This window comes from Pygocentrus nattereri, chromosome 4, assembly GCF_015220715.1.
Source record: "Pygocentrus nattereri isolate fPygNat1 chromosome 4, fPygNat1.pri, whole genome shotgun sequence".
NCBI classification, from domain to species: Eukaryota; Metazoa; Chordata; class Actinopteri; order Characiformes; family Serrasalmidae; genus Pygocentrus; species Pygocentrus nattereri.
The window spans coordinates 44,467,170-44,494,642 of NC_051214.1; the positions used below are offsets into that span (position 1 = coordinate 44,467,170).

Below are 27,473 nucleotides of genomic sequence, written 5' to 3' on the forward strand. Positions count from 1 at the left end.
TCTGCTCTCTAGAACAGAAGTGTAAACTGCATGTGCTCCGATAAGTCTGATCGGCTCACAGGGTCCATGAGCCCATTAAGACTGACAGGCTGATCGTCCAATGGCGTGTTGACAGCTCGGTGGAGAGCAGAGCGAGTGGAGGAAGTGGTGCAGTCAGAGAGGAATGCACAGCCTCTCTCTTTCTTTCCTTCTTCCTCTAATTTACTCCATTTACACATGGGCTGAAAAAGAGCATTTTTTCAGCACATTTCTGGTCAGAAACAAAGTTGGTGGGTGTGAGACTGTCCCCTCAGCCTTTAAATAAGGACAACTAGTAATGGCTATTATAAATGTGGCTTTTAAGCCCTTAGAGGTCTAGAATTATTATTGTTAAGTTGTTACACTTTCCAAAAGCAATGTGTACGGATTACATAGTTAATTACATAATAAATGACATTTACACTCAGTTTACATCCTGTATTAAGTTCTAGTTCGCATTTCTTTTGCAAAAATGTGGCATAAATATAAACAAGACAATGCATAAAACTAAAACTTTTCATGAAATTTAGACCATAATAAAATATCTCCTTTTCTACTAACAAACACAAATGTGACATAAAATTATAACCCACGTTTTCTGGCAATAACTGTGCTTCTCGTAGCACTGCAGAACCTAGCGCTCGATTCATAGCGTGGAGTAGGCTGGATTTAAGCCTTGGGACCATTAGAGATTTTTTTTTTTGTCAGTGAGTTTTTGACAGCTGACACAAATAACACATTGATGCTTATTCTCCATGAAAGGCTGAGAGGCTGTCAATGACGAAAAAAACCCTTAGTGATATTTCGTTTTAAAATACCAAATGTGCCATTGGACCGGAGGCCTGTCAGTCTGTGAGGGTTCAGAGTCCCTCTCGAGCTTTTCAGACACCATCTGTACACAAATATACATCAAATGATGAACAGATCCATAAATAATCAAATATTTGTATAGAACCCAGTGTATGCAATCGCTGTGAGAACTCACTGGAAGGCTGGATGGCCGATCTTGCTGGTTCAGACCCATCTCATCATGGTTTGGCTTCCCAGGAGTCATCGCAGGCTGTCCACGGCTGCCATAACCCTCCTGCGGAGCATCCTAAGTAGGTAGGTAGGTAGATAGATAGATAGACAGATAGATAGACAGATAGATAGACAGATAGATAGATAGAGAGATAGACAGATAGATAGACATATAGATAGACAGATAGATAGATAGATAGATAGATAGATAGATAGATAGATAGATAGATAGATAGATAGATAGATAGACAGACAGATAGATAGATAGATAGATAGACAGATAGAAAAAGAAAGAGAGACAGAGAGAGAAGCATTTAATCAAACCACTCTAAATACCTTCATTAACATCTCAAGAAAGAGGGTTTTGGTTTGTTTTTTTTTAAATAGGTGAAATGTTCCTGTAAATAAGTGTAAGATTTAAAATAATTATTTTGACAGATAAGCAACAGGTTATAGATATGCAATAAGACAGCAGAGGTCATGATGTACCATAAGATACTGGCACTGGTGTGCTGTGGTAGTGGCACAAGACCAAAGACAGAACAGATCAGCACAACAGCGCCAACACCCCAGGGTATACACCTGTACAATTGTGTATGTATAATTGTGATTACAACACGAATTATACTAATTATTGCTTTTCATTATTAGATTTTTAAATCAACAAAGACAAAACACTAATAACTAGGTTTACTTTCAGCAAAGAAAGACTGCTCTGATATAATACTGCTGCATATAAATACCACAAAATGAAGTATCACTTAGGAAAACCTTGAGAATTTGTACTTTGGAAAGGTCAAGAGCTCTTGTCAGGACATGTAAACAGAAATGTAAACAAACTACAAACGTATCTGATAATAAGTTGAGCAAACTAGCTAAACATTTTACATACGAGTCAGAGTAACACAGCTCTCATATTCAGGTAACCATGTGGAAAGTGATTGTGGTAAACCGTTAAAATGTTTTAGTATTTGCCTCAAGCCAACAGATGTAACTCATTCAGTTCTTTTTGTTGAGACAAACACATGACTGTGACTAACAACTCTGGAAAACAGTAAAATAAGTGTGGTCCATTTAAATAAACACAGTCAGGAGAATATATATTATAGACCTGCAGCTGGTAACATGTCTAATGCCGACATATTATGCACATCTGGAAAATAGCCTCATCTAATTCTAAAAGGAATATGCTCCTGCCTCGTACACTGATCACATTTCCTCAGGCAAACAAATACTTAAACTTCAATATGTGCTTTGCAGGGCTGCACCGATACGGGAATTGTGGATCGATGATGATATCTGATATTTTTCATTTAAATCTGTCGAAACTGATACTTAAACATTGATAAAATGTACATGGGACTAGATCCACTTGAATTAACATGACAGAGAAATATAACATTTATTTCTATAGGGTTAGAAAAACCATAAAATACAAACACTTTAGCACAGCATCCCAGCATAACCTAAAGGTTCTGCTCTTCACCCGTATTACAGAAAACTCCTGCATGTTGTACCAAATGAAGATTTGAATTTGTATTTGTATCCTTAATTTAGAAATGATATCTTACCCTGCAGAATCTTATGCCAAGTTAGGAAATCCTAAACTACTTAATGGAGGTTGATGAAGGTTGTTACCAAACATTCGACAATACACACATTTACATTTACGGCATTTGGCAGACGCTCTTATCCAGAGCGACTTACAGTTTGCTCATTTTACACAGGTAGGCATAGGCGGTGTTAGGAGTCTTGCCCAAGGACTCTTATTGGTGTAGTGTAGGGTGGTTACCCAGGTGGGGGATTGAACCCCAGTCTACAGTGTAGAAGGCAGAGGTGTTAACCACTACACTAACCAACCACACACAGCTGAAACGTAAACATGCAAACAAAAGAACATAATGTAAGTTAGTTAGCTAGACAATGTAAAAAATGCCAAAACAAAACTCAAGTGCAATAAATGAAGTGCGACAACGCTCCTTGCTGTTTACCTGGGTGTCGCCACTGTGCAGTTTCGGTTTGTCTCTGCGTTATTCGCCGCTATCACCCCAATATTTCATTTATTGAGTGTTCTTCAGCTTTAACGTACCTGCAGGATGTTTTTAACTACCGAGACAGAAAAACCCAACACTCTCACAAATGGAATTTCTGTCTTACCCTAATGAATAAATATAATGCCATCACACCAGTTACAGTAAACTTGATATGCTGCTTGTCACAGCTGCTAAATAACAATACAAAGGAAGGTTAAACAGAAGTTAGAACACTGCTATCCTACAGTTAGGACAGAGTTTAGGAAATTCTGTATGGTTATGAGGCTTCCATAACACTCTTCTCTTATCTGGAGCTAATGGATAATATTATGTACTGATGAATTGCTATTCTGTAACAGCTACTGTCTTAAATTCAGTCCTAAATAAAGCTGTAATATGACCCTAGGGTTCAATAAATACAACATCACATATTGGTTTGAAATCTCTGTGAAACATCTGTCCTATTATGACCTTTATAAGCCAGTATTTTTATTACTATGACTCCCATATCGTTGTGCATCAGTAGTGCTCTTTGAGGTGGCCACGTGCTCCGCTTTTGTGTAACTCATTCAAAAGAAGAGAGTGGAGTGAAAAGGTAGAGTGGAGAAAGGGAGGGCGCAGAGTAGTAGAGGGAAAAAAATTCCAAGCGTGCCACAGTCTGACATTTATTTTGAGACACGTGTATGTGTGTAGACGAGTGCTGTGATAACTGGGTCACGGCCAGGTCACACCCACAGGCCGCTGTTTACAGTCCGGCCATGACATCATGACTGCGGCGTGCTTAGAGGGAAAGAGAACAGCTGCTTCTTCCCTGATATACATAGGGAGAGAGAGAGAGAGAGAGAGAGAGAGAGAGAGAGAGAGAGAGAGAGAAAACAACAGACAGGAAAGAGGAGAGAGAAGAGGACAGAGAGTGAAAGAGATAGAGACAGAGTGAGAGACAGAGAAAAGAGAGGAGAGCACAAAGAAGAAAGAGAAGAGAGATGGCTACAGACAGCAAAAGAAAGAGATGGAGCATAAGAGAGAGAAAGACAGACAGAGAGAGAGAGACTGAAATGCGGGGACTGAAGGCCTCAGTAGAAAAGTATGCAGTGTGTGAGAGGCCCTCGCTCCTTCCTCTGCCCCAAGACATGTGCTCTCTCACTAGGGATCAGTAACTCCACCGATTTTCTTCTTGATCTGAGGCCAAATGTACAAACATAAGACTTTTATTTTGAAGAGGGTATTAAAACTTTCAGAAGCATTAGTGTTGGTTTCAAATAATAGCTTTGCCAATACACTTACAAATAAAGGTGATGAAAATGTTCTTTGGGCATAATATTAGTGTAATGAAACTGAAGTTTTCTTTGGGGAGACAAAAGTGTTTCTCCTAAAAACCCTTCTTGGCACCTTCTTTTTAAAACTGAAACACTAAGCTGAGCCTGACACCAACATGAACACATTAAAAAGTCTTCTTCTGCACATAAAAAGTAGATTTTTTTTTTCTACTGATATAATAAATTGTGATTTTTTCACAAGTACATTATCAGCTCTACAATTTGAGTAAGAAATAGAAATATTTTAGTGTGCATTTTAGAATATTTTAGTATTTGGTTTGTTTGCTTTCTGCTTTAATGGCCATGTGCACTCATACTCAGCAGAGACCTGTGGAGTCCATGCAGCCTATCAAATCCACCTGAGAGTCGTCTGAACAGGAGCTTCAATGGAGAAGAGAAGGCTAAAAACAAATGTGGCCTTTTTGTGCAAAAAGTTGATCATGAGCAGGGTCACAAAATTTTTACACAGGCTACATTTTATGTTTTGTTTTTCTTTGCCTGATATGTTAAATTCAGCAAACAGTTTTAATGCACAAATCAGTATTTGCTATTCACTTCTAAATCTTAAAGCAGAGCAAAGTAAGTCTGTGTTTTCATCTAGTACACTGGCACATACTGAGACATACAGCCAAGATGGTAAAATGGACATAAAATGTTGTTACTCCCAAAGTGGTTTGACAAAACGCAAACAACTGTATAAATTCTACCAAACACTGATTTATTTGTACACAATTGGTCACTTACACAAGCAATTAAAAGCTTGGACACACGTAACTGAAAATGCATTTCTTAATATCTAAAGGATTGTAAGGATGCGCAAATGAAATTGTGCTTCTAAGGTAAAAAAAAAAAAAAAAAAAAAAAAAAAAAAAAAAAAAAAAACAGTGCACAAAAAAATACTTCCTAAACAAAAAATGACTTCCTAAAAAAATGTTTATATATACCATAAATACTATATATGTTCCACACATACTGCTGCTAATGTTATATAATAAGGAATCGTATGAGAAAGCAAACTAGTCATTTTCATACAGGTGATTTCATTTGTTTACTTGTATGAGCATGGCTTGAGTGGGTGTGCTGACAAGAAATCCAAGCTGTTTATGACTAACATCTCATCAGATTAACCAAACTTCATCTCCATTTCCATGAGAATGAAACATACCCATAGTCTTTACCACCCCCCACCTTTCATGCACAGCCCTAAAACTTAAAAAATAGAGAACACAACACAGTAGCAATGCAAAACTTGTGAACTGCATTGATTATAATTATATTAAACAAAGCATGCCCTAATTTTTGGGATCCAAAAAAAAAAAACAATTCACGCTATTTTCAAACATTACAAAAAGTGTATTAAGTTTTTAAAAACAACTAAAAAATAAGCATGGTGCATTAAGAATAAAACTCTTCTCAAGAGCATAAATCCAAAGAAGACAGAAAAAGTACTGTAGTGTTTTTATTGTCTATACAATCAAATATATAAATTACATATTTTTAAAAGTAATTCTGCACTGAACCAATTCTAATCATAGTGACATTTGATTTTTTATGATACGATATTGTTCCTTAAAGAATATGAACTGAACTAAAGAGACTGTCACCGCTAGATCACAATAATAATTCATTCGGTGAACGCAATGTCCCTAATTATTCATGGAAAGGCGTCTTGGCTTACTCATATATCCAGAATTTCTCTTCCTGAAGAAGACTCTGTTCCTCACGAGCTGTCCTAGTCATGGCACAGCTCAAGGTAGCAAAGCATGAAAGCACAAGGCCAGGTCAGCTTGCCAGTTCTACATTATACATCAGCAACTCAGCTAACCAACAGAGACAGCAAGCCTGGCCTGCAGCTTTGATCCAACAGCAGGTGAGAGCCCGGCTTGTGCATTTTTTAAAGAAAGGAGAGCAAAACATGGTTATCAACCCCTGCATATAAAGGTTCAGCACTGTTAGCTAAGCTATAGCTGCCTAATAACCAAGTTATGACTTTAGGGGCTCTTTAACCATTCACATTGTCCTTTAACAGCTGGTGACTTACAAGCACTGACAAGAGTGAAAACACTAAATTCTGGACTACTTGCCTTTCTTGTAGTAAAGGTATGGTTTCTGGTAGTCCACAATAAAAGCGGCAATCAGTGGGGTCCAAGCACTGTTTCATAGCTTGTGCCCAATTTGCAATTTCCCCCAAATTTTGTCTTTTAGACTTCATGGTTTCTGAAAATATTTTAGCTGCGAATCAGAAAAATATTTTTACTGCAATACACAAAATAATGCACTGACACACTTTGAATTTACTAAATGTCACTTTTAATACTTCACATACCTTGCTGTACTAAGGTCGCTGTCAGCTCTGTCTTGCTTGGTGCAGACCTATCAAGCTTTTTAAGTTAATTCCAATTTGACATGCAAAAACTCCATAGATATTTTAGTCCGTGCCAATAAATTTAACTGTATGCCAGTGATGCCTGCTTGAGTTCACTGTTGGGAATGCATTTTTACGATGGTCAAAGAAACAAGTCTCAAAAGTCTCAAATCCCAAATTTAGAGGTAGCTGATCTGTAATCAAATTATCCATTTTATTGCAGAAAAGCACTGAACATATAAAAATGAAAATCAACTTCCTTCCAAATCTCTCTGCCTATTCTCCTCTGTACCCCTCCCCCGCCCTTTCTGTCAGAGACAGTTGGAGTCCAAGCACGCAGGAAGAAAATGGATCTGTTTTTTAGCCAGTCTAACTGTCGTCTAAGAGAAAATGAAAAATTGGAGGCATAAACAGAAGCTTAGTGATATGAGCCGAGCTGCCACTGTGTTCTCATTGATATCGTCCACACACACCCCTGAGAAATCCACTCAAGGTCAGTTTAATTCTGCAGCCTTCACCACAGTATGTGCATCTGCAGCAGAATCAGGCACATGAGCTGTGTGTAAACCAGAAGAATCAGGCTTTCCAGACATCAGCCTTCCAGTCACACAGCTCCAACAAAAGTAAAGGGCTGAACTCTGTATATGTACACCTTAAGGGTCACTGAAAGGTGCTTTTAGAATGTGAAAGACCCACTCTTTTGATAAAAATCAGGCGGGAGTCCCCTTAAATGTTGTTTCCATTCCTCAATTTTATTTCATTTTCCATCAAAGACACCTATCATCTGTGTTCTACTGGCTCCACAACAGTGTAGGGTGCTTGGACCCCAATGATTGCCACTTGCAATGAAATTTATAGACATTAATCTGTTAAAGTAGCAGAGGCAGTTCACAGAAATCAAAAAGTTCTACATCAATTTCAGAGAAAAACTGAAAACTGAAATCAAAGCTTGCTCTCTTGGTTGATAACAACAACAGTCTGTACATATTTACCTTTTTTCATCTACTAGTCGAAAGCTATTGAAGAAAAACAAATATGGCAAAATGAAACCAACTTCACACTAATAAAATACGTCTCTCTTTTCATGATCTGTAATGTTGACACGGTTCTAATTAGCCCATAAAAATGAAATACTTTATCTGTGGGTTAGCTAAAGAATGACTATTGGATGCTGCTATGCAATGTTCAGGAGAGGACAGATTCTCATGCTCTCCTTTTCTCTGACACCTCCCACTTAAAAGAGTAAAAAGACAAACCATCTAGACAGTTCATGTGAATGTTATGTCCATTATACAAAAACATGCATAATGCTTGTGTGTTAAATGTGTGTTAAGGAATTGTTTAACTAATAAGAAAAGCTGATATCATTTTAAATCAAACATTTAACACACCAACAGTTTTAAAAAAGGTAGTTTTAGAGATCAGATACAGTCAACTTGAAGCCTTTCCTGGTGTGACAGAAAGTTGTCCTAACCCCACCCTTCCCCAACTCCCCTCTCAATGAGAGAACAAACATGTTTTAGATATTTTCCTCACTTTAAAAAAAGACCTTGTTAGATGGAAGTTAGATGATGTGGCAGAAATGAAAATCATAATGTATGATACAGTGTGACGATATACATTTTCTTCTGATAAATAAAAAAAGAGTGTAGTGTTTTATATAATAAATACATGAAATTAATAGAATGATTTCTATTTCACATGCTGCACTGCACCAAATCCAATACAACAGGACTAATTATGCCCTCTTTGTAAGCAAACATGCAGTTGGAAAGTGTTTATAACTACTGGCGCTATCAACTACATATAACCATATGACATACGATGTAATCACGATAATGATACGGTCACGATTAAAAACACTGTCCAGCCCTAGGTTTTCCTCAGAGGTCCTAATTCATTACATATGAAATGAGCCACTAAACATGAATGCTACACTGACTGGATTCCGGCAGACGATGTACCGGTAGGGTAAGTACAAGCTACATGGAGGGTTAGTGGAGCAAAGAGCCTTACCTGCTGAGGTGGAGCTCGGGATTGCATGTAGTGGGGCTGAGAGGGGGCGGCAGGCTGCTGCTGCGAAGGACTGAAATATGGAGGCTGTCCCTGCTGGCAGTATCCGCCTATGCTCTGCTGCCCATACTGAGCTGGCACCTGCTGAGGGACAAAATTATACAGAGACACATGAGAAACTGCACAGGAATGTTATGGAATAAAGCAGAACCAAGGTTGCTTAAATTGTTCAAAGTGACAGGAGGGATAAATGATGTTTTTGTTCATTTCATATGGAATACAAGAAAACATAACTCCACTGCAGATTGATGGGCTGGTGTCCAGCATAATTTTGTGATTTTCCTACTAAACACACCTGATTACACTTATCTGTTAATTGGCAGGTTTTTTGGGTGTGTTTTACAGGGAAATCTCCAAACATTGCTGGACACCAACCCTCTGGGACATTTTATAACAGTAATAATAATAATAATAATAATAATAATAATAATAATAATAACAACAACAACAACAGGAAGCTAAAACTAAGCAGCTCTCAACTTTCCTTTTTAAGAATTGTAACTGTAATTGACTGTAGGAGTTAATTTATAGTCAGTTAATTTTTATACATGTGTGACTAAATGCTGTACCAGTTCATAACCGGTTAGACAATGTACCTGTATTTGTGTAGAATGTTTAAGAATAGTGCTTTTTTAGGCAGTACAACCTTTTTTGGTTTCAACAGAAAATGCTGTGCGACAAGAACGTCTAAATAAATCAGCATTTGTATCATTCACTCCCCAGTCCATATGTAATAATTAATCTGCAAAAACAGCCCATTTTGAATTCACTGTTTTTTTATGATGTCACGAGAACACATTTAAAATATACCCGCCCAATTCAGCGTTCAGCAGTTTAGTCCCAACCATCTACACTGAAGTTCTAAGGAGTGGTTCAGCCCTGCTTTTTGATTGAGACACAGTACAGTATCAATAAAGACCTAGACCAGGAGTCGACAGCGTGCAGCTCCAGAATCGCATGTAGCTCTACTGCCCTGTTGCAGCTCAGATTTTTCATCAGAATCAGATTTTTAGGTGAAAATAAAATAAACCTCCTTTGCAGTAAAATAAAGCTCAATGATTGTTCTAACAGTCTTAACAATAAATGGTCTTATATGCTGGAGTTAATGTATAACTGCTAATTCAACCAACTTTTAACTGTAAAAACTATATGGTAACTATAGCAACACAGACAACAATTTAGCTTAGCTAATATTCTAACAATGATAAGGCAGAGAGAAAAACTTGAGATCAACATCAATAATTTGGACACAAAAGGACTTTTGCTAGCACTTCCTCTGGCTTCCTTTCATGATCAATATGCAATAAGAAACTGTCAAACACTAAAAAATAGTGCGAAGCTGAAGTTGAATTTTCCCGCTCCATGTTAAATGGTGCAGCAGTTACATTCTGGCATCTCATGCATCATTTAATGTGGAACAGAAAAATTCTAACAAAAAGCTGGTGAATGATAAGCTGACTTCAGAATTGTAAAAGTAAAACCTTAAGATACATTTTATAGTAAACATTCTATTTTTGTGTAAAAGCTTCCTGTCGGAGATGCGAGAAAAGCAGCTACAGCTGAGCTAAAGCTTAAAGCAGAGCAAAGTAAGTCCGCGTTTTTGTTTATATTAAATTTTTTATTCTATACTACCACATTAGCACATACTGAGACGTATTTACAGCCAAGATACTAAGATGGATGTAAAATTTAGCTCTGGTTAGATTTTTACTAAAAGGACAAAATGTCATTTAGCTTAACTTAACATTTGGGTTGCTGACTATTTAAAGGTACAGCAACAAAATCAGCCGACTTCATTTTAAGGGATAAAGAAAGGTTTGAAAATGGTCATGTAAAAATTAACAATGACTGACAGATGTGTGGGACCCTCAAGGAAAGAGAAAAAGTAGGATATGGGTCCTTTAAGTGAATGATATCTGCCTGCCTCATGCAGGGATCTCAAAATCTAAAGGCACAGTTTGGTGTGTTACCTGCTAATATAAAATAATTAAGGGATAAAATGAATCAGCTGTGCTGGGAAGACACTAAACCGTGTGGTGCTACTGCCCCCAGGACTGATGGCAACTCATCTCAATGAAGGAATCAGTGCAGAAAGAGCCATCTGTCGGGAACGTTGCTACCAGCGCTGATCCCTCATCACTTAATCAGGAGCTACAACACATGGGCCAGAATCCAAAACCCAAAATCAAGACTGATAGTGCTGCACCTTCCACAGCCTGCTCCCAGCGTGAGCGCCCATGATGAGTGATGAGTGGGAGTGAGGGGTGGTTCCAAGGGTGCTTGCTGACATCGTAATCCAGCACCCCCCCCTCCAAATTCACTGCAAGATGCATTATGTAACAGGGTTACTGCAGAACAGCTGGTATTGCCCCCCCCACTTTGCCTCATCTGGACTCATTTGCATTCATCGTTCAGGCCAAATAGAAAACAAAAACAATCACAATGATGACAGTGCAGCCCCGCCCCCCCAGCTATTCCCATCTCTAATTAATTCACTGATGTGTCAGCACCTTTTAACTACCATTAACACACAGACAGAGTTTAAATGAATATTTAGGATGTTTGACCTTCATACATATCCAAAAGTATCCAGACACCTCTTCAAATTAATGAGCTCAGACAGATTAAGGTGCACCCACTGCTGACACAGGTGTTCAACTGCGAACTTACAGATTTACATCTCTGTGCAAAAGCCTACAGATTGGTACACTCTGAAGCAGCCTCACATAAATTTAAGGTCAGCATGCCCAATGCCAAGCACCAGCTAGAAAGGTATAGAGCCCCCCAGCATTGGACTGTGGAGCAGTGGAACTGTGTTCTATGGAGTGATGGAGCTCCAAAATGATTTCACATGGCTGTAGTAAGACTTAAAAATGGGTTGCTTGTTGTTGGATCGTTCTGAGTTTCTCCTAGAACTGAACCACCTTGACAAAGTGCAACTTTCTGATGTGTATTGCAACTGCGTTTTTAATCTGGGATTATTGTCCAGAAATTAAGGTCCAGCGCTTGCTTGCATAAAACATCTTAAGTTATGTTTTAAATGTTTGAAGGATACAATCAAAGTTGTATTTTTAAATTTACATTTTAAAAACAGTCAACAACTTGTGTGCTGAAGCTTATATTGTAAACTTGTCACTTGCATAATAATTGTGTGTGTGTGTGTGTGTGTGTGTGTGTGTGTGTGTGTGTGTGTGTGTATATATATCGCTGAACAAAACCTTGTATCTCCAAAAACTTTAAAGGAGAAGGAAAAAACCTACTTTACTCTTCTGGTCCATTCATTATAAAATTTACACACAATGTAAATGGAAACACTTTCACATGTCAAAAACTGAAAAATGGAGATGCAAGGTTTTGTTCCAACAGCAGCAATATATATATATATATATATATATATATATATATATATATATATATATATATATATATATATATATATATATATATATATATGGACAAACCTAGACATTATACCCACAGGAGCTTTTATGACATCCCATTCTAAATCCCCATTTGCAGCTATTCTGCTCTTCTGAGGAGCTTTCTACAAGATTTTGGAGTGTGTCTGAGGGAATTTTTGCCCATTCATCCACAAGACCATTGCGTGAGGTCAGACACTGATGTTCGATGAGAAGGCCTGGCTCACTATCTCTGTTTTACTTCATCCCAAAGGTGTTTGATGGGGTTGAGCTCAGAACTTTGTGCAGGCCAGTCAGGTTCTTCCACACCAAACTCACCCAGCCATGCCTTTATGGACCTTGCTTTGTGCACTGGGGGTCAGTCATGCTGGAACAGCAAGAGCCTTCCCCAAACTGTTGGTACGCTGAAACATTACAATTTCCCTTCACTGGATCCAAGGGACCTAGGTCTACCCCTAAAAACAGCCCTACAGTATAACCCCTCCTCACTTTTTGTTTGATGTTTTATGTAAGTGACCATAGACCTGCTTTTGTCCAAGCCCATGCGCATGTCCACTTTCTCTGTATTGAGGTCTGAACAATGGATTTAGTGAGCTTAGTAAACAGACTAGTCCATGGGGCAGTTTATTAGCTCCTTCTTGTAGCATGGTTATTAGTGTAGGCTCCATATATCTCACCCTGTATGGTCAACCTGACTTAGCAGCCCTGCTTATGTCTAGTACTGTGTTTCTACTGTTCCCAACTTTCTACCGTTTCAAAGTTTATGAGTGTTGTGCAAATTGTCTACGATAGTAAGGTTCACAACAGATAAAAAACAATCCGTGAATAGAACAGTTTTATGAATATAGGAGTCTGTTACCATGGTAACCCTTAATAACAAGCCCATTAAGATGTGCATGGATAATATAAACGTGCTGAATGCCAGGATACAGAACCAAGCTTCAGAGCTAGAAAGAAAACTTGACTCAAACAGCTTCTTAGTGGAAGGAAATGCTCCATGAGGCATTTAACCCTCACTACTATGGAAAAAATACGAAACTTCACATTTTTGTATTTTTTCCCCCCATTTCTGCCGATGACTTGAGGACCACATACACTGGTTACATTCAGTCCACTCTGGAATAAGCTGTTCCAGCATGGAATCCTCGCTCTCTCGTCTGAACTGTGAGGAGTGCAGAGGACACTCTGGCCGATTATTTTCAGCTGTGCGCACAATAGTAATCCAGCAGGCCTGTCAACAGCAGAGGTCACTACTTTGGACACAAGACAGGAACAGTTCATCATCTGCCAAAAAATATTAAATTTTCACTTTACAGAAGGTCATTCTCAGACAACTCTCATGCGATTCTTTTTGCTTAATTTTGTCCTATGCTGTTACGTGAATAACTTTATAAGCTTTCATTTTTTATTTAAATTAACCAGTCCTTAATCCAGTCTGCAATGCATTCTCACAAACACCAAATTATGCGTACATAGAACAGCACTAGCCTCACAAGTCTGGTTTATACAGGAACAGCATTAAAGGTTCGACAAAAAGTATGTACAACAAATTATTGTCTGAAAAAAGACAGAAATGTCCAAACTTTGTGTCAAATTTGAGCAAATAAGACAAGTATGATTAATTATGATTAACTACCCCAAAAATGCTATTGGTTGCAATAATTATTTGAATAATTTGGTTGGTTGCAACTAATTATCTGAATCATTTTACAGCCGTAAAACATGATGTAAGGTAATTGTAAAAAAGGCCATGGAAAATCCGTAATTTTGGCCTCATAAGGTCCATTTCATGCAGCATCCTGTATAGGACAACTCAGAGGCTATACAGAGATGGAGACTAGTGTGCTAAGGATGTGGAGATGACCAGTGTTCAGGCAGGTTAGTCGGAGCTCCACAAGGGACTGATGAGTGCTGTGTTTTGATAGTGTTGTGACAGGCCACATGTGGACGCTGTCCAAGCAGTCAACACACCTGCCAGCCAGCTGCTTCTCATCCACATATAGACATTCTCCACAAACCCGGAGAGAATGAGGAGCCTTCACTGCATTTCTCATAACAATGAAATCTCCTGGCATTCAAGACACTTCAGGCAGAGCTGCAGCAAAGCTTTCCTTTTGTAAATTTCATTAGCCTATATATTATTATTACTAAAATTGTAATTATTATTATAGATACTATTTTGAATGATGTCATTGCTTGGTGAAATTAATGAATGATTCATATAGGTCCAACCTTTATACTGACTTCATATTAGGCCCTGATTGTTAAAAATATTTTATAGCCATTAGCAATTTCAAGGGGATAAAAACTGATAACACAATTCATTTTTTCATTTTATAGGTTTAAATTTTGAAGCCAAGTAGAATACAATAACATATAATTTATCTGCAGATCATACTGTGCTGCAGTAATGAGAAATTATTTGCTTAAATTGGAAAATGTTACCAAAAAAAATCCATATAAAAATCATTAAATGTCCATACACCCCCTCTTCTTCTATGTAAAGAATACTCTTTGACTTAAATGACTATGATCTCAGTATCTGTGGACGGATGGACGGACGGACGGACACCCCTAGGGGCCTCTTTGGACTGTGTGAGGAAACCAGGGGACCCGGAGAAAACCCACGCAGACCCGGGGAGGACATGTAAACTCCACACAGAAATGACCCTGGTCACCCAGCCAGGAATCGAACTCGGCACTACCCACTGCGCCACCGTGCCACCCCAGTAAAACCATTTACTTTTAATTATTCAATCAAGCATCATTATTTCTATCCAAAAAGCCATGAAGTTTTAGTCAAACAATGATCATTTATTGGTATCAGTATGATATGGTTAATCAGTATTGTCCCAAAATGAGGTCTACATCAGTCTGTCCCTATGTCTGAGCAGTCTTATGTGAACCGCAAACTCTCCCCACACTTTCAATGCAAATACAAAAGGGTTTTCTTGACAACTGATCAGTCAAAGCGGCCAATTTCAGTTGAGGTTGTAGAGGCCCCAGTAGATAAAAACCATTACTGGCCCAATAAGAGCGAGAATAACAGTATCACTGACACATTACCCTCCCTGAGGTTAAAGATTACACAAACTCTCTGGCCAGCAACAATCTAATTATGCGATGACTGCTGAGTGATGATGTGGACTTTGGTCAGTGTGTCTTTTTCCATTCCTTCACACCACAGGCAGAAAATGCTTTGTGCTGATTTTGATCTTTCAGCCATGACCAGAGGGAACAACACTTGGAAACTCAATGAGGCCATCACCTGGCAGGCAGTGTTTCAGTTCATCTTATCACAAAGCAATAGAATTGGGTCTGGAAGGCAGTCGGAGAGAACAGCCAACATTCAGGACAGAGTATGATTCTGGCCATGTGCTACGTCCCTCTGAATTGTGTCAGCTGAATAGATTTGGATGTTAAACACAAATGGTAAAATTTACACAACACGTTTTCCATTCCAAATTAAAGAGCCCATTTTTTTTTGTATTTTAGTTTTCCCCTTATAGGTCCACTTACAACATTTGTGTGGTTTTATGCACCAAGGATGGTCATAATGAATTTTTACATAAGAATTTTCCAATTTTTCTTTATTCCTTAGAATTAAACAGTCTGTTTTTGTTCCCATACGTTTCAGAGTAAAATAACATAAATGAACTCATAAATGTTCTGATCGACTATCCTGTTTGTGCCTCATTCAAAAAGCACTTAGAGATGAATGCCTACATCTCCAATGCCTACATCTCCAATGTGAGTAGGCGGGTCTAAAATGCTATAGGCTAAATAGAGGAGTGAACATCTATTTGGTTGGTTGTGACATCGCAGACAAATTGACTTTAACAGGCTGCTTTTGAAACATGGTTTCCATATATGGACTGTATAGACTGGGAAGTGAATGGTATGCCTTGAATCTCTGTATTTAAATATGTTTATTAATAAACAGTAATACTGTTTGGAAAGTCAAGTCTATTGGAAAGCCCAAATGGACCTGTTTTTCGTTATTAGGGCTTGAAGAATGCTTTAGAAACTTGCTTATCTAATGTATACTAGTAGTAAACCTAGTCATGGACTACTTTTTTGCTACAGAATCTCCTTTCAGAATGCCGTGTAGTTCAGAAATAGGCTTAATCCCAGAGTGGGAATAGCAAACCTACAAGACTAGAGTTAGACGATGCTCCTCTGGAACAAGCCCACCTCACTGCTGCTACGCACCACTATATACTACACCACTGGATCCATGATCAGCTCCTCGTCAGACCTGTCATATAAATTTAGTGCCTCTTTAGGTTTGAAAACATGATTTTTTTGTTTTTAACTGAGTGCACATTACATGACAATGTGAACAATAAGATGCAAACATTAGCGTGTCAGTTATATCCTAATGTCAATGCTTTATCCAAGCCAGGCAGATATTTAATGGTGGGAGAAACACATTTGTTAACTATTAGCCTTTCTATTTTGATTATCGCAAAAGGCTGCAATATGCAAATGAGCTTTCTATTCAATCAGTGTTTTTATTGGGTGTTGTGAGATTCTTGACCAACAAAACGCTCCAGGTGAGTGTTTCACTGGATGTTCTTACACAAAGCAGTGTAGTACAGAACAGCATGCTTACAAATCTGCGCTCATGTGTGCTGTTACTGCCAAGGGAGCCGTACTGAATTTGGTAACCTTTCTTTCTGGTGAACCATGCGTACTGTGCCAGAACATGGTGGCACTAGAAATGGTGCATCTTATTAATTTGCCAAACCAAGCCTCACACATCATCACTCAAGTCTGAGATAACATTTCTTATATATAAAAAAAAAAAACAGATTTACCATTTTGAACCTAAACATAAAGCCGAAAACAGAGAAATTAGTTATTCAAAACTTGATGTTCCTCCTTTTTTGTTGCTGTTGTTTGTGTTTATTGTTAACACTATTTCTACCACACAACTGTTGCCAAAGAACTGTAGTCAATCCAGTAGAAAAGAACAGAAACGTGAATGTCGGGTGAACGTTTACCATCTGAAGCCATTTCACCTTTTACCACTGTACGAGAACAGTGACATGACAGTGTCTCTTCTGAGATCCAAAGCCGAAATGTACAACGTACCATCTACGGCTTTTTGTACAGGCATGCCGTCCGCCTGCACCCCCCTGAGCCAGTCAGTCTTCAGAACAGCAACACGCTCCAAACAGCCAGGCCAGACTAAATATAGCAATAGACTATGAAGCCCAGCCTAGCCTAGCCCAAGCAGTTTTGGCAGATATCAGATTGAGCACATCCGAAAAACACCAAGAGCCACCACAGATCTTCTGTCTTCATTATTTTACCACCCTGCCCCAACCCCCACACATGCACGCTCACCATATAACGATAAAAGCCCTGAGCAACATCTAACCGTTATAAACAGGTTCACCTGGTTTCTGATTCTAATAACATCACGCTTAACCCTTACAAGTCCAGAGTTATTACTTATTTAATTGTGTAATAATATATGTAATCAATTGCAAAACTGTGTAATTATATATTAATACACTAGTTAATTGTGTAATATCTTATCACACAGTTATGCAACTGATTACATTTACATTCAGCATCACTAATAATAATAATTTTGTACTTATAGCTTATCAGAACAAAAATTCTGTCAGCACTTGAAGCTTTTAAACAATAAACCACGAGTGTTTGTAAATAGAAGGACACCTTCATATGTTTGCTGTTTTTTGGTCATATTTTTTTCAACAAAAAAAAGACAGAAGTGCCAATTCAAATCTGTCAGTACAGAAGTATCAAATATAGTAAGTCAATTATAAAATCACTATATTGTTAAATACATAATTGCACTGATCACATGTAAACAAAGTCATCCTGAGTGATGGGAACCAGACATCTGAACAGTTTAATACCTCTAAAAGCTCCCTCACAAAGTTATTACATGAAATGGTTATGAATACAGTGACTGATGCCTGCAACACAGGTTTTTGAGGCTAGTTTTAAGCTAAAAATAACACATGCGGTGCACAGAGGAACACGCAGAGTGTTGTAATGGAAAAACATTCTGCAATGAAAACTTATTTTTCAGATTTACATCAATTTTACAAATATCTACATCAAACATAAAAATAGTCTTTTGTAGAAAAAGGCTTTAATTTTCTTAAAATCACTTTGAATGACTTTGTTTACATCTCAATAACTAAATCACATGCTGGAATTTAGAAACATCTGTGGAAACAGAATCAAAAAGCCATGTTATACTCAATTGGTAATACCTGTTGTTGAGGGTACTGCAACCCTCCCATGGTGACTTGACCACGCCCCTGCATTCCTACTGGATATCGGTGCGGCGCAGGTGCTCCATATTGCTGGCTAGAATAACCGACGCCTGGCTGCTGCTGCTGCTGAGAGTAAGGACTGTTACCCATCCCGTAGAGCTGGGAACGCTTCATAGACATGGCGTCCATAGGTGCCACCTGTTGGGAGGGAGTTGCAGGGATTTACACATAAAACTCTAAAAACTGTAGAGAGATTTAACGCTAACAATAAATACTGTCATACTGCCCAGCTGTACTTGTAGTGATGTACATTTTGACTCATTTTAATATTTGTGTATCTGTAATTAATGAACGGATATCCAGTTAACCACAGAGAAGGAAAAAGCAACAAAAAAGGGGGAAAAACAGTCTTCTGACAGAACTAACAGGGTTTTAGGCCCACTTTCACTGTTACTGGTGACACTACATTTTTTATATATATATATATATATATATATATATATATATATATATATTATTATTCAAACACAGCTTAACAGACGCTGCCTTAGATGAGCTACTAAGCTAATGCTACAGACAGATGCTGATGAGGACTGAGTATACAGCCCAGCGAAACATGTTCAGGCTACTTCTCTAGTTTACAGACATTAAGACAAGGACAGTAGATACAATGTGTACAAGATACACCCTGAAGTGGACATTGAGCGCAAATGTACAAGTGAGATAATAGACAATATTGCTGTTGTCAGAACAAAACCTCGTGGTCACTTTACAGGAGAAGGAAAAAAAACTTACTTTACTTTTAATGTAAGTCAATGGAACCAGAATTTTTTGGGCCATTTCATTTGATCTATTCATCACACACTATGTAAAAGGGCAACAGGTATTTTCAAATGATGTCAAAAACTGAAAGGTTTTATTCTGACATCAGTGACACACACACACACACACACACACATACACACACACACACACACCCACACACACCCCTACACCAAAAAATAAAAACAAAACAATGGCAATGGTGCAAACAAGCATACTGTTAGTTTGCTAGAGAAACATATTTTCATTATTTCTGTACCTAGCTAACAGCTGGCACTGACGGCACTGACCCTGAAAGTGTATAATATCAATTCTTATGATCAAATTCAATAAAACACAAATTTGAATCGCTCTTGACCTTGCTGAGCTGATGATAGTAATCTTAAGACTCGACGGCTGGCGAGTGCAGAAATTCAGGGCAGTGTGCCATCATCTGCTCATAGGGAGAGTCAGGTTTAGTCTCAAGTGAGCTGGCTGTGCCAAAAAAAAAAAAAAAAGTGAGAGCTATCCAAACTAATCTTCTCACATCACTGCCAAATTCATAGCAACTGAAGCAGCACTTACAGAAAATGTGCGCAATCGAGAACGCCTGTGAGGGCACTTTAAACGAGCAGTTTAAGTGTCAGCAACCATGGCCTGGCACACTGCAATTTGCACTCACTCCCTCTCCTTCTGTCTCTGTCTATCTCTCTTGCCCTCTCTCATACATAAACACGCACACAGGGACACTTGCACTTGCGCTTGCTCAGACTATGACAGACTACAGCTCTTCCGAACCAGACTCCTCTAGCCACACTAAAACCAACCACCTTTTATGAAGAAAAGCTTCAGGTATTTTTCAAAGTCTGCACATAAATGTGGCAAAAAGGGTCCTTTAAAGAGATATTTTTTTAAAGAACCACTAAATTAGATGTGCAAATGTGAACAATTTTTACATTTAAAGAACCACATACAGCAAACAAGTACACTAGAGGTGGATGACATGTTACAAATAACATAAGACGACATTCTGACAATACCGTATGCATCACAACGCGTTACACATCAAGCTTGATAAAAATTAGTAAGTAGGAGCCACACTTAAAAAATACAATCAAAAGCTCTGAATATGATCATATTTACTCAACATTTCACATTCTGAGCTGCACTAAAACCAACTGAAAACAACAAATTAAGCTGTCTTTAAGGAAACATAGAGTTGCCCCCCCCCCCTTTTTATTAATGATATCTACATTATAAATTTGTAACAATTCTGACGCAGACTGAAAAATCAAATATGAACCTCTGTATCAAAATTTTTAAATGTGACTGATGCAGCCCTCTGTCTTTCAAGTGTTGCTCATTTACTGCCTTTCATGGACACCACTGTCTGCAACCAAGACTAGGCTTCTCTACTCATCCTATCAGGGTGAAGTGGGTGGGGGGCAGAGGAGTGGGGAACTCACCTCAGATGACTGGCCTTTTTTTTGTTTGTTTTGTCAGAGGGCTATACAGCAGGCACTGAAAAAGTCCTATTTAAGCAGCTTCATAAATCAATCTGTGTTGTATATAACAATATCCAAAATATCAAAAACTGACCTCTAATGACCTCTAATCTGAAAATGTCATGCATGCTGTGAATACACTAATAAAGTGTTAAACACTTTGTAAAACACTAAAACATTTACAGTAAAGAAGAATTCCATCGACTTTGCTAAATCTCTGCATAATTAAATGGTTAAGCTGTAAACAAAGTCATTGTGTTGTTCAAGGAGTCAGAATTGTTCACAGCGGTTGTGATAAAACGGAGGTCTAGGATTGAAAGTGTCTAGAGACCACAACAAGAAATCAATATGCATATTCTGTTTTATTCAGGAAACATATTTTTTAAATATATTCATGGTGCAGAGGTACATGAAGGGTGGGCATCAAACGGCAAAACAGCACCAAAGAAAACTTTTTTCCAGATGTATTAATTTACATATTTGACCATCATCAACATCCCAAATAAAAACTCACTACTTTTGGATAGTAAATAAAAATAAACAAGATGTTTATATTGAGGATGCAGATGTTGTGACCCCTGCTTTATAACACCACTGTATAAAAAAAACTGATAAGTTCGGATAAGTTTCTCCACACTGGCATATTTCAGATCGAACTAGATCAAACCAGCTGAGTTATGTAGAAAATCTGAAAAATCAGAGTTGCCCTTGAACAAATGAACACATGGCACACATTCAAGCATTCATTATTTTCACCGTATCGAGAAACATATCGCGTTGAGACACCGCCGGATCGAATACAAAATCGATTGTTTGATATCACCGCACCCCTACCTACCATGGGCTCAGAAAAGCAGAGTGATATAATTTGTCATGCCCAGCCCACTCTGCAGACCAAAGCCAAGAACCCCTTAGGAACTTTTATTAACTCAGGAGAAGCCTCTATTAGAGTCTAATCATCAGAACTATTAATTACCGTATCATTAAACTGTATTACTGCTCACAACAAAACAATAAGGTGTGCCTAGCCTTTCTTTCTTTAACATAATACTAAAGACATCAAATCAAAAAGAGTGAAAGGTTTCCTACAATTTCAGGGGCAAATAATTATAAGCTTGTGTTCATTTAGCCCACAACAAACAACAAAACACAAACAATAAAAGGCTAAAAACAGCCAACAATCAGCCATCAGTCCATTTTTCTATAACAAAAAAGGATGGAATCAGCATGAAAATCCATGACTGGTGCATAATTCATACCACAAATGTTTAGGAGTGGGCAAAAGGACAATGATAAATATTGTTTTTGTGATAAATGGCATCACAAAATGCGTTCCAGACAGTTATGGATATCGTCAGCACTTCAAGAACACGGACCATTAAAAAAAGAGCCTAATTAGTCCTGTTTAACTGGATTTAGTTTAGTGCCGTGCGCTAAACATTAAAGTAAAAAACCTACACAAAAACATTTAATTATTACAACTTATCACCCATAGAATCCAAATGGTACAATGCATATAGTGCATCAACATAATATCTTGAGCAATCGTGACAGTGTGTTTTTGCAATGTTGTGGAGCCTTTCGAAAACAGACCAAATAACACAACACTACCCAAAAAACAATCCATTCCTCCACAAAAACAACAAACACATGTAAGCGTTCGCTCTCTTGCTGACATTTTTTCCTGACGCACCAGCACAAGAATGACTGACGTGTGCAAGCGCTCTCCAGCCTCTTGGCACCTCCTTCAGTCAGGCCCGGACTGGACAGGCCCTGGGAATAAACCAGAGCGCAGAAGCACAAACCCTCCATACATTTCCTGCTGAGATAGCTGGCAATAACACCTAGTGAGCACATGGCTAATCTGCATGTGTGAAGGTCAGGGCTACTCATCCACAGAGGTGCCACCGGAGAGGGCTCACGGCCAGAAAGCATCACATCACACAAGAAGACTAACCTCGAGGAGAAACTGCTAAACCACACAGAAAAATAAAGCTCTTATTAACATGACAAAGCGGGAAAATCTATTACATTTTTATTTATTTATAACTATTAATTATCCATAAGCAAAAACCAGCAAGTGATAAATTCATGCGGTCGCTCACATCTTGATATGGTTGCTGACTTTGCCAGGTCCAGACGTAACAGAGAAGAAATCTAATCATCACAGCATTAAGGCCAAGTAACTGTTCTTCTGCACCTACAAACACCTCTAAACACACTCAAACGAGAAAAGAGCCAAACACCGAGGAATCGCTTTAAGCAACACTCTTTAAAAAGATGGTTCTTACTAAAGACAACAGTTCTATACAACTTAGATTCATGAGAAGTCGAAGAACCATCAGCATGCTTGCATGGTTCTCTGCATGGTGAAATGGTTCTTCAGATTTTATGGAGAATGTGTTGTATATGATCCTAAACAGCCCCAAAAATCTACTGTTAAGAGTCAAGCTTGCATAGCACAGATGAACCTTCTTTCACGCTCCGTAGAAACGCGTACAGCACATTCTCCATCAGTCTAAAGAACCGTGTCAACATGCAAAAGACCCATTTAAGCAAATGCGTATAGAGGAACTGCCTTTACTAAAGAACCATCCTTTCTGAGTAAGATTCAAGAGTCAGTCCAACTGACGTCCAAATTGAAAGTGTAAAGCAGATCTTAACTTCCCTAAATTCTGTTGTTTTTCATGCTACTGGACTGTGGTCCCTTACACGAACCAAAAATCAGAAAAACAGCCCTAACTTACTTGCGAAACACGGCATCTGTCTGGCTGAGATTTCATCACAGCATAAGAAGAGATTTTCCATTTTCCTGAAAACACATTCACAAACAAGTCCTTCCTGTATTCGTGCAACTCTGCAGCTTGTGGTGTTTGACCACAACTGTTAGAACGATTCAAAGAAAGGGGGAACGCTTGTTGGGGATATTTTGCGCCAACTTCTGTAATTTGGACGAAAATGAACCCAAGTTAGGGTTAGCAATCGCGGCTAGGCTTGTTTTAGCATTAGCTTCGAGGCGCTCACGTAGCCATAATAACATATAACTTAACGGAAACGTTAGCATGTAGCGTTAGCTAGCTAGCGACATACAATGTTTTCGCACTGAGCGAGAATAAGTATTTAATGCAAGTCAATTCATCCCGTTTGTTTAAAAAATAGAATTAAATCCCTACACATTTTTACGAATAAAGACGGCAACTTACAAGCTAAGGCTAATATCCGAGTTAATCTTTAAAAAATGCTAATAACTGTCTGCTCTAAAACTAACCGTTAGCCAGTCTTACGCTGGATCGTTCCAGCGCATCGTTTCTGGTTCACTGCTTGCTCTGTAATTGCAGCTGATTTAGGCCCCCGTTGTTGATGTTTTTAGCATTTCCATCTTGTTTCGGCAGATTATAAACGTGTGTTTTGCATTGACACGGAGGGCAACGCGGTAACGGCTAAACGCAGCCGTCAGGTTCAGCGAGAATGAATGACGTGTTGCTGCTAGCTAGCTAACTTACAGCTAGTTTAGCCGAGTTACCGCATTCACATTAGGAGAAAATAGATTATTCCTCCACTTTGACGCTTTCCCCCCATCTCTCCATCGTCTCTGCCTATTTCTTCTTCTGTTTGAGGTGCTGTTCAAACAATTCAACAAAAATAAACCCAGTCGGCTAACGTTAGCTGGGTTAGCTTAGTTGGGCTAAGTCACCTTGGCCAGAACTTGACAAGTTCTTTCTGTCCACACGGGCAACGGGCGGGTACTAACTAACAACAAGTACTTGGGAGTTTAGTTTTTCGGTGAAACTGACCTCGCTCTGAGCACCGAAACTGGTATTTTCGCTTTTCGGCCATCGAAAAAAAATACAACAACAGGCTGGTTAGCTACCGTTTCTATTCCAATTGACGTTAGCAGCATAGCAACAGGCCACTGGTTAGCTGACCAGCTAGGTAGGTTAAGTTAGCAGAAAGGCTGACAACCTGGCCATGGGTTTAAAAAACGCACGCAAAAGAACACACCTGGGGTCTGTTTCCTCCTTGTCCGTTGTTTCCCGGGCTCATTGCGGGGTGATTTCTTTGTTGTCCTCCCCAGCCGTGGCTCGCCGAGCTGTACTGGGAGCTCAGGTCTTTGCTGAGCCCCATGCCTGCTTGTTGTTGTTGTTGGGCGCTGGGATTACTGTAGTCTTGGTAGCCACTGCCATAACCTCTCATCATCGGGCTGGGAGAGGTTAAGAGCTGGTTTAAAGTTGGAGTGGCACCCGAGGGATGCTGTTGGTTTTGCCCTGGGAACCTCTGAAACCCTCCGACACTGCCAGCACCGCCGGGGGACGCGGCTGGCTTACCGTGAGCCGCGGCAGAAGCTGAGGCGACTGAGGCTGAGTTGCTCCCCGGGCCCATCATGTTTCCCTGCCGCGATGGGCTCATCATACCGTAGCCGGTGCCACCGTAACCGGCTCGGTAGTTGGGGTAGTGGTTGTAGGGGTTGTTGTGGTACTCTTCGTGAGAGTTTTGCATTTGATCCATGTTGTTCTGGGTCGAATGCATCATAGCCGGAGGAGCAGGGCTTTGTTGTCCGCCATGTTGATCAAAGCAAGGCCCTCCTCTTCCATTCCCATAATAATTATTAAACTCGAAAACCGAGCTGTTCCCACTTTGGGACGGCTCACCACCTCCGCCTCCACCGCCGCTGCTGCTGCCGCCGCCAGTCGCTGGTCCAAAGTCTGCGTGCTCCTGCTTGTACCTGCTTCCCATGCGATCCGCCGTTTTCACGGTCGGTCCTCCTCCTCCTCACTTTTACTCAACGATTGCTGATGGCGATCGACCAGTCTAGCGAAAATCTCCTCTTTCCCCCCACCATGGTGCCTGGTAAAGTCATACAGCACGGGCTGCTGCCGCCTGTCCGCGATATTCTGGCCGTCGCGATGCCGACGCTGGAGCCAGTTGAGCTGCTGTGGCGGCTGCTGCTGCTGCTGGGGCTGTGGAGGTGTGCGGCGGTGGCGAGGCGAAGGAGGGGGATCTCCACTTCCAACATTTTTCACTTTGTGATTCGCTCAAGATGGTTATTCGGGGGTTCTTTAGCAAAAGGAATAATAATCTACAACCCCGAGTCCTATACAGATCCATTTCATGCTTTAATTGATATTTGCAGGGTGAAGTGGTTCTTCAGATTGATGGCGAATGTGTGGCATATGGTTCTGCATAGAACCTTATTAAAAATGGTTCTATATGGCACCAAAAAGGTCTGCTATTGTTTACGACGTCGAGCTTGCGTACCACAGCAGAACCCATGCTTCTATATAGAACCATGTATGCAATGTTCTTCATGAGTCTGAGGAGCATTTTCACGATGCAAAGAGCCTTTTAAGCATGGCAGGGTTCTGTGTAGAATCGTGGCTCTAAATAGAACCATTACTGTCACTAAAAAACCTTAAAGAACCGTCTTTTTAAGAGTTTACCAAACCCATTCCATGCTCCAGATTAGAAGACAAAATGTCCACATTTGCCTCTTTCTCCAACGGTGCAGGGGAGAAAGACAGTAAGATGAGCTGCACAGGTTTATACGGGCCTTTTATATACTTCACCCCCAAAGCACAGCATTAGAGCTGCTATACCTGCTTCTGTTCACCTGTGTTTTCTATTCAAAACTAGCTCACACGGTGATTTAGGGTGTGTACTGTTCTGCAATCAATATAATACACAACCAAGCAAACAAAACACGCAGGGCAACGATTTAGGGTCAGGAAAGCCTTAATTATTATTTTTTTTAAAGTCAGAACTCTCTGTGCCGCCTTTCAACTCTGAGACTAGTCGTGTGTGTCAAAGTTTTCCTGCCCCACTTGAGCTCAGGGCTGGTTTTCGCAGCCTTTACACGAAAACGCGGACTGGATTATGGATTTGGCGCCTTATTGAGCAATCGAGACTGCTCGGACTCTTTCGCCTTTCCAGTTTTTGTAATCTTGTTAAAAGTAAACATATAGTTTTAGTAATGTGTAATCACTGAGCATTTCCATTTTTTGATGTTTTAAATCGACTCAGTCTCATACAGCTTGACATCGCAGTCAGCCTCGTCCGCACCGCGTTTTCTTCATAACCGCTGGTGTTGGGTTGAATTTCTCTGCAGCCAAAACGCGTCTCGCAGAAACAAGAGCGACTCAAAAATCCAGTCCACAATTTTGCTTTAAGGTCACAAGCTGAAATGGGAAAACACCTAATCTAGGGTTAATAGAGAGTAAATACCATCTAAACAGGCATAGCAATGGCCCGTTTTGCGACACCCTTGAATTTTACCTTTTTAATCCTGTGTAGTACCATCATCATAACAACCCTCATCATCCTCAACAACAACAGCATAAACGACTAAAGGCGGCCCCCTAGTGGAAAGGATTTCTATCAGATAAACAACTGAATGCACATTAGGGAATACAATTAGCTAAAAAAACTGTTACCATTTGCAGAGTTAACAGTTCACAATACACTAGCAAACAATAGGCAGAGGAAAGAATCAAATGATTTGTATCTGCTTGTGATAAACGTCTGAACATCTCAGACATAACAAGTGGTGGAAGGCACCCTGGCAAGTCAAGCACAGAAAGTGGGTCAGACAGTAAAGCCCACAAGAGAAGCTGTGCTCAGTACCGCTCTACAGCTCTGGTGGTGCAGTGAGCATTTCATGGCTTTGAA

The 27,473-nt window shown here is 39.5% G+C and overlaps 1 protein-coding gene across 6 annotated transcripts in view; it reads right to left on the minus strand.

Moving 5' to 3' along the window:
• Positions 1-25,773, minus strand: part of arid1b (AT rich interactive domain 1B (SWI1-like)) — an 85,577-nt gene extending 59,804 nt beyond the window's left edge. For 2 of the 6 annotated variants that reach the window (XM_017724968.2, XM_037537989.1), the window contains exons 1-4: positions 24,813-25,701; positions 18,502-18,702; positions 8,769-8,909; positions 1,004-1,114 (exon numbers count right to left, since the gene is read on the minus strand). In XM_017724968.2, the coding sequence (XP_017580457.1) occupies positions 1,004-1,114; positions 8,769-8,909; positions 18,502-18,702; positions 24,813-25,544 (1,185 nt within the window). In that variant the 5' untranslated portion in view covers positions 25,545-25,701. Of the gene's footprint in view, positions 1-1,003; positions 1,115-8,768; positions 8,910-18,501; positions 18,703-24,812 lie in introns of all 6 variants that reach the window. The other 4 variants (XM_017724966.2, XM_017724970.2, XM_017724969.2 and 1 more) reach the window with 4 other exon arrangements.
• Positions 25,774-27,473: the final 1,700 nt, after the last annotated feature.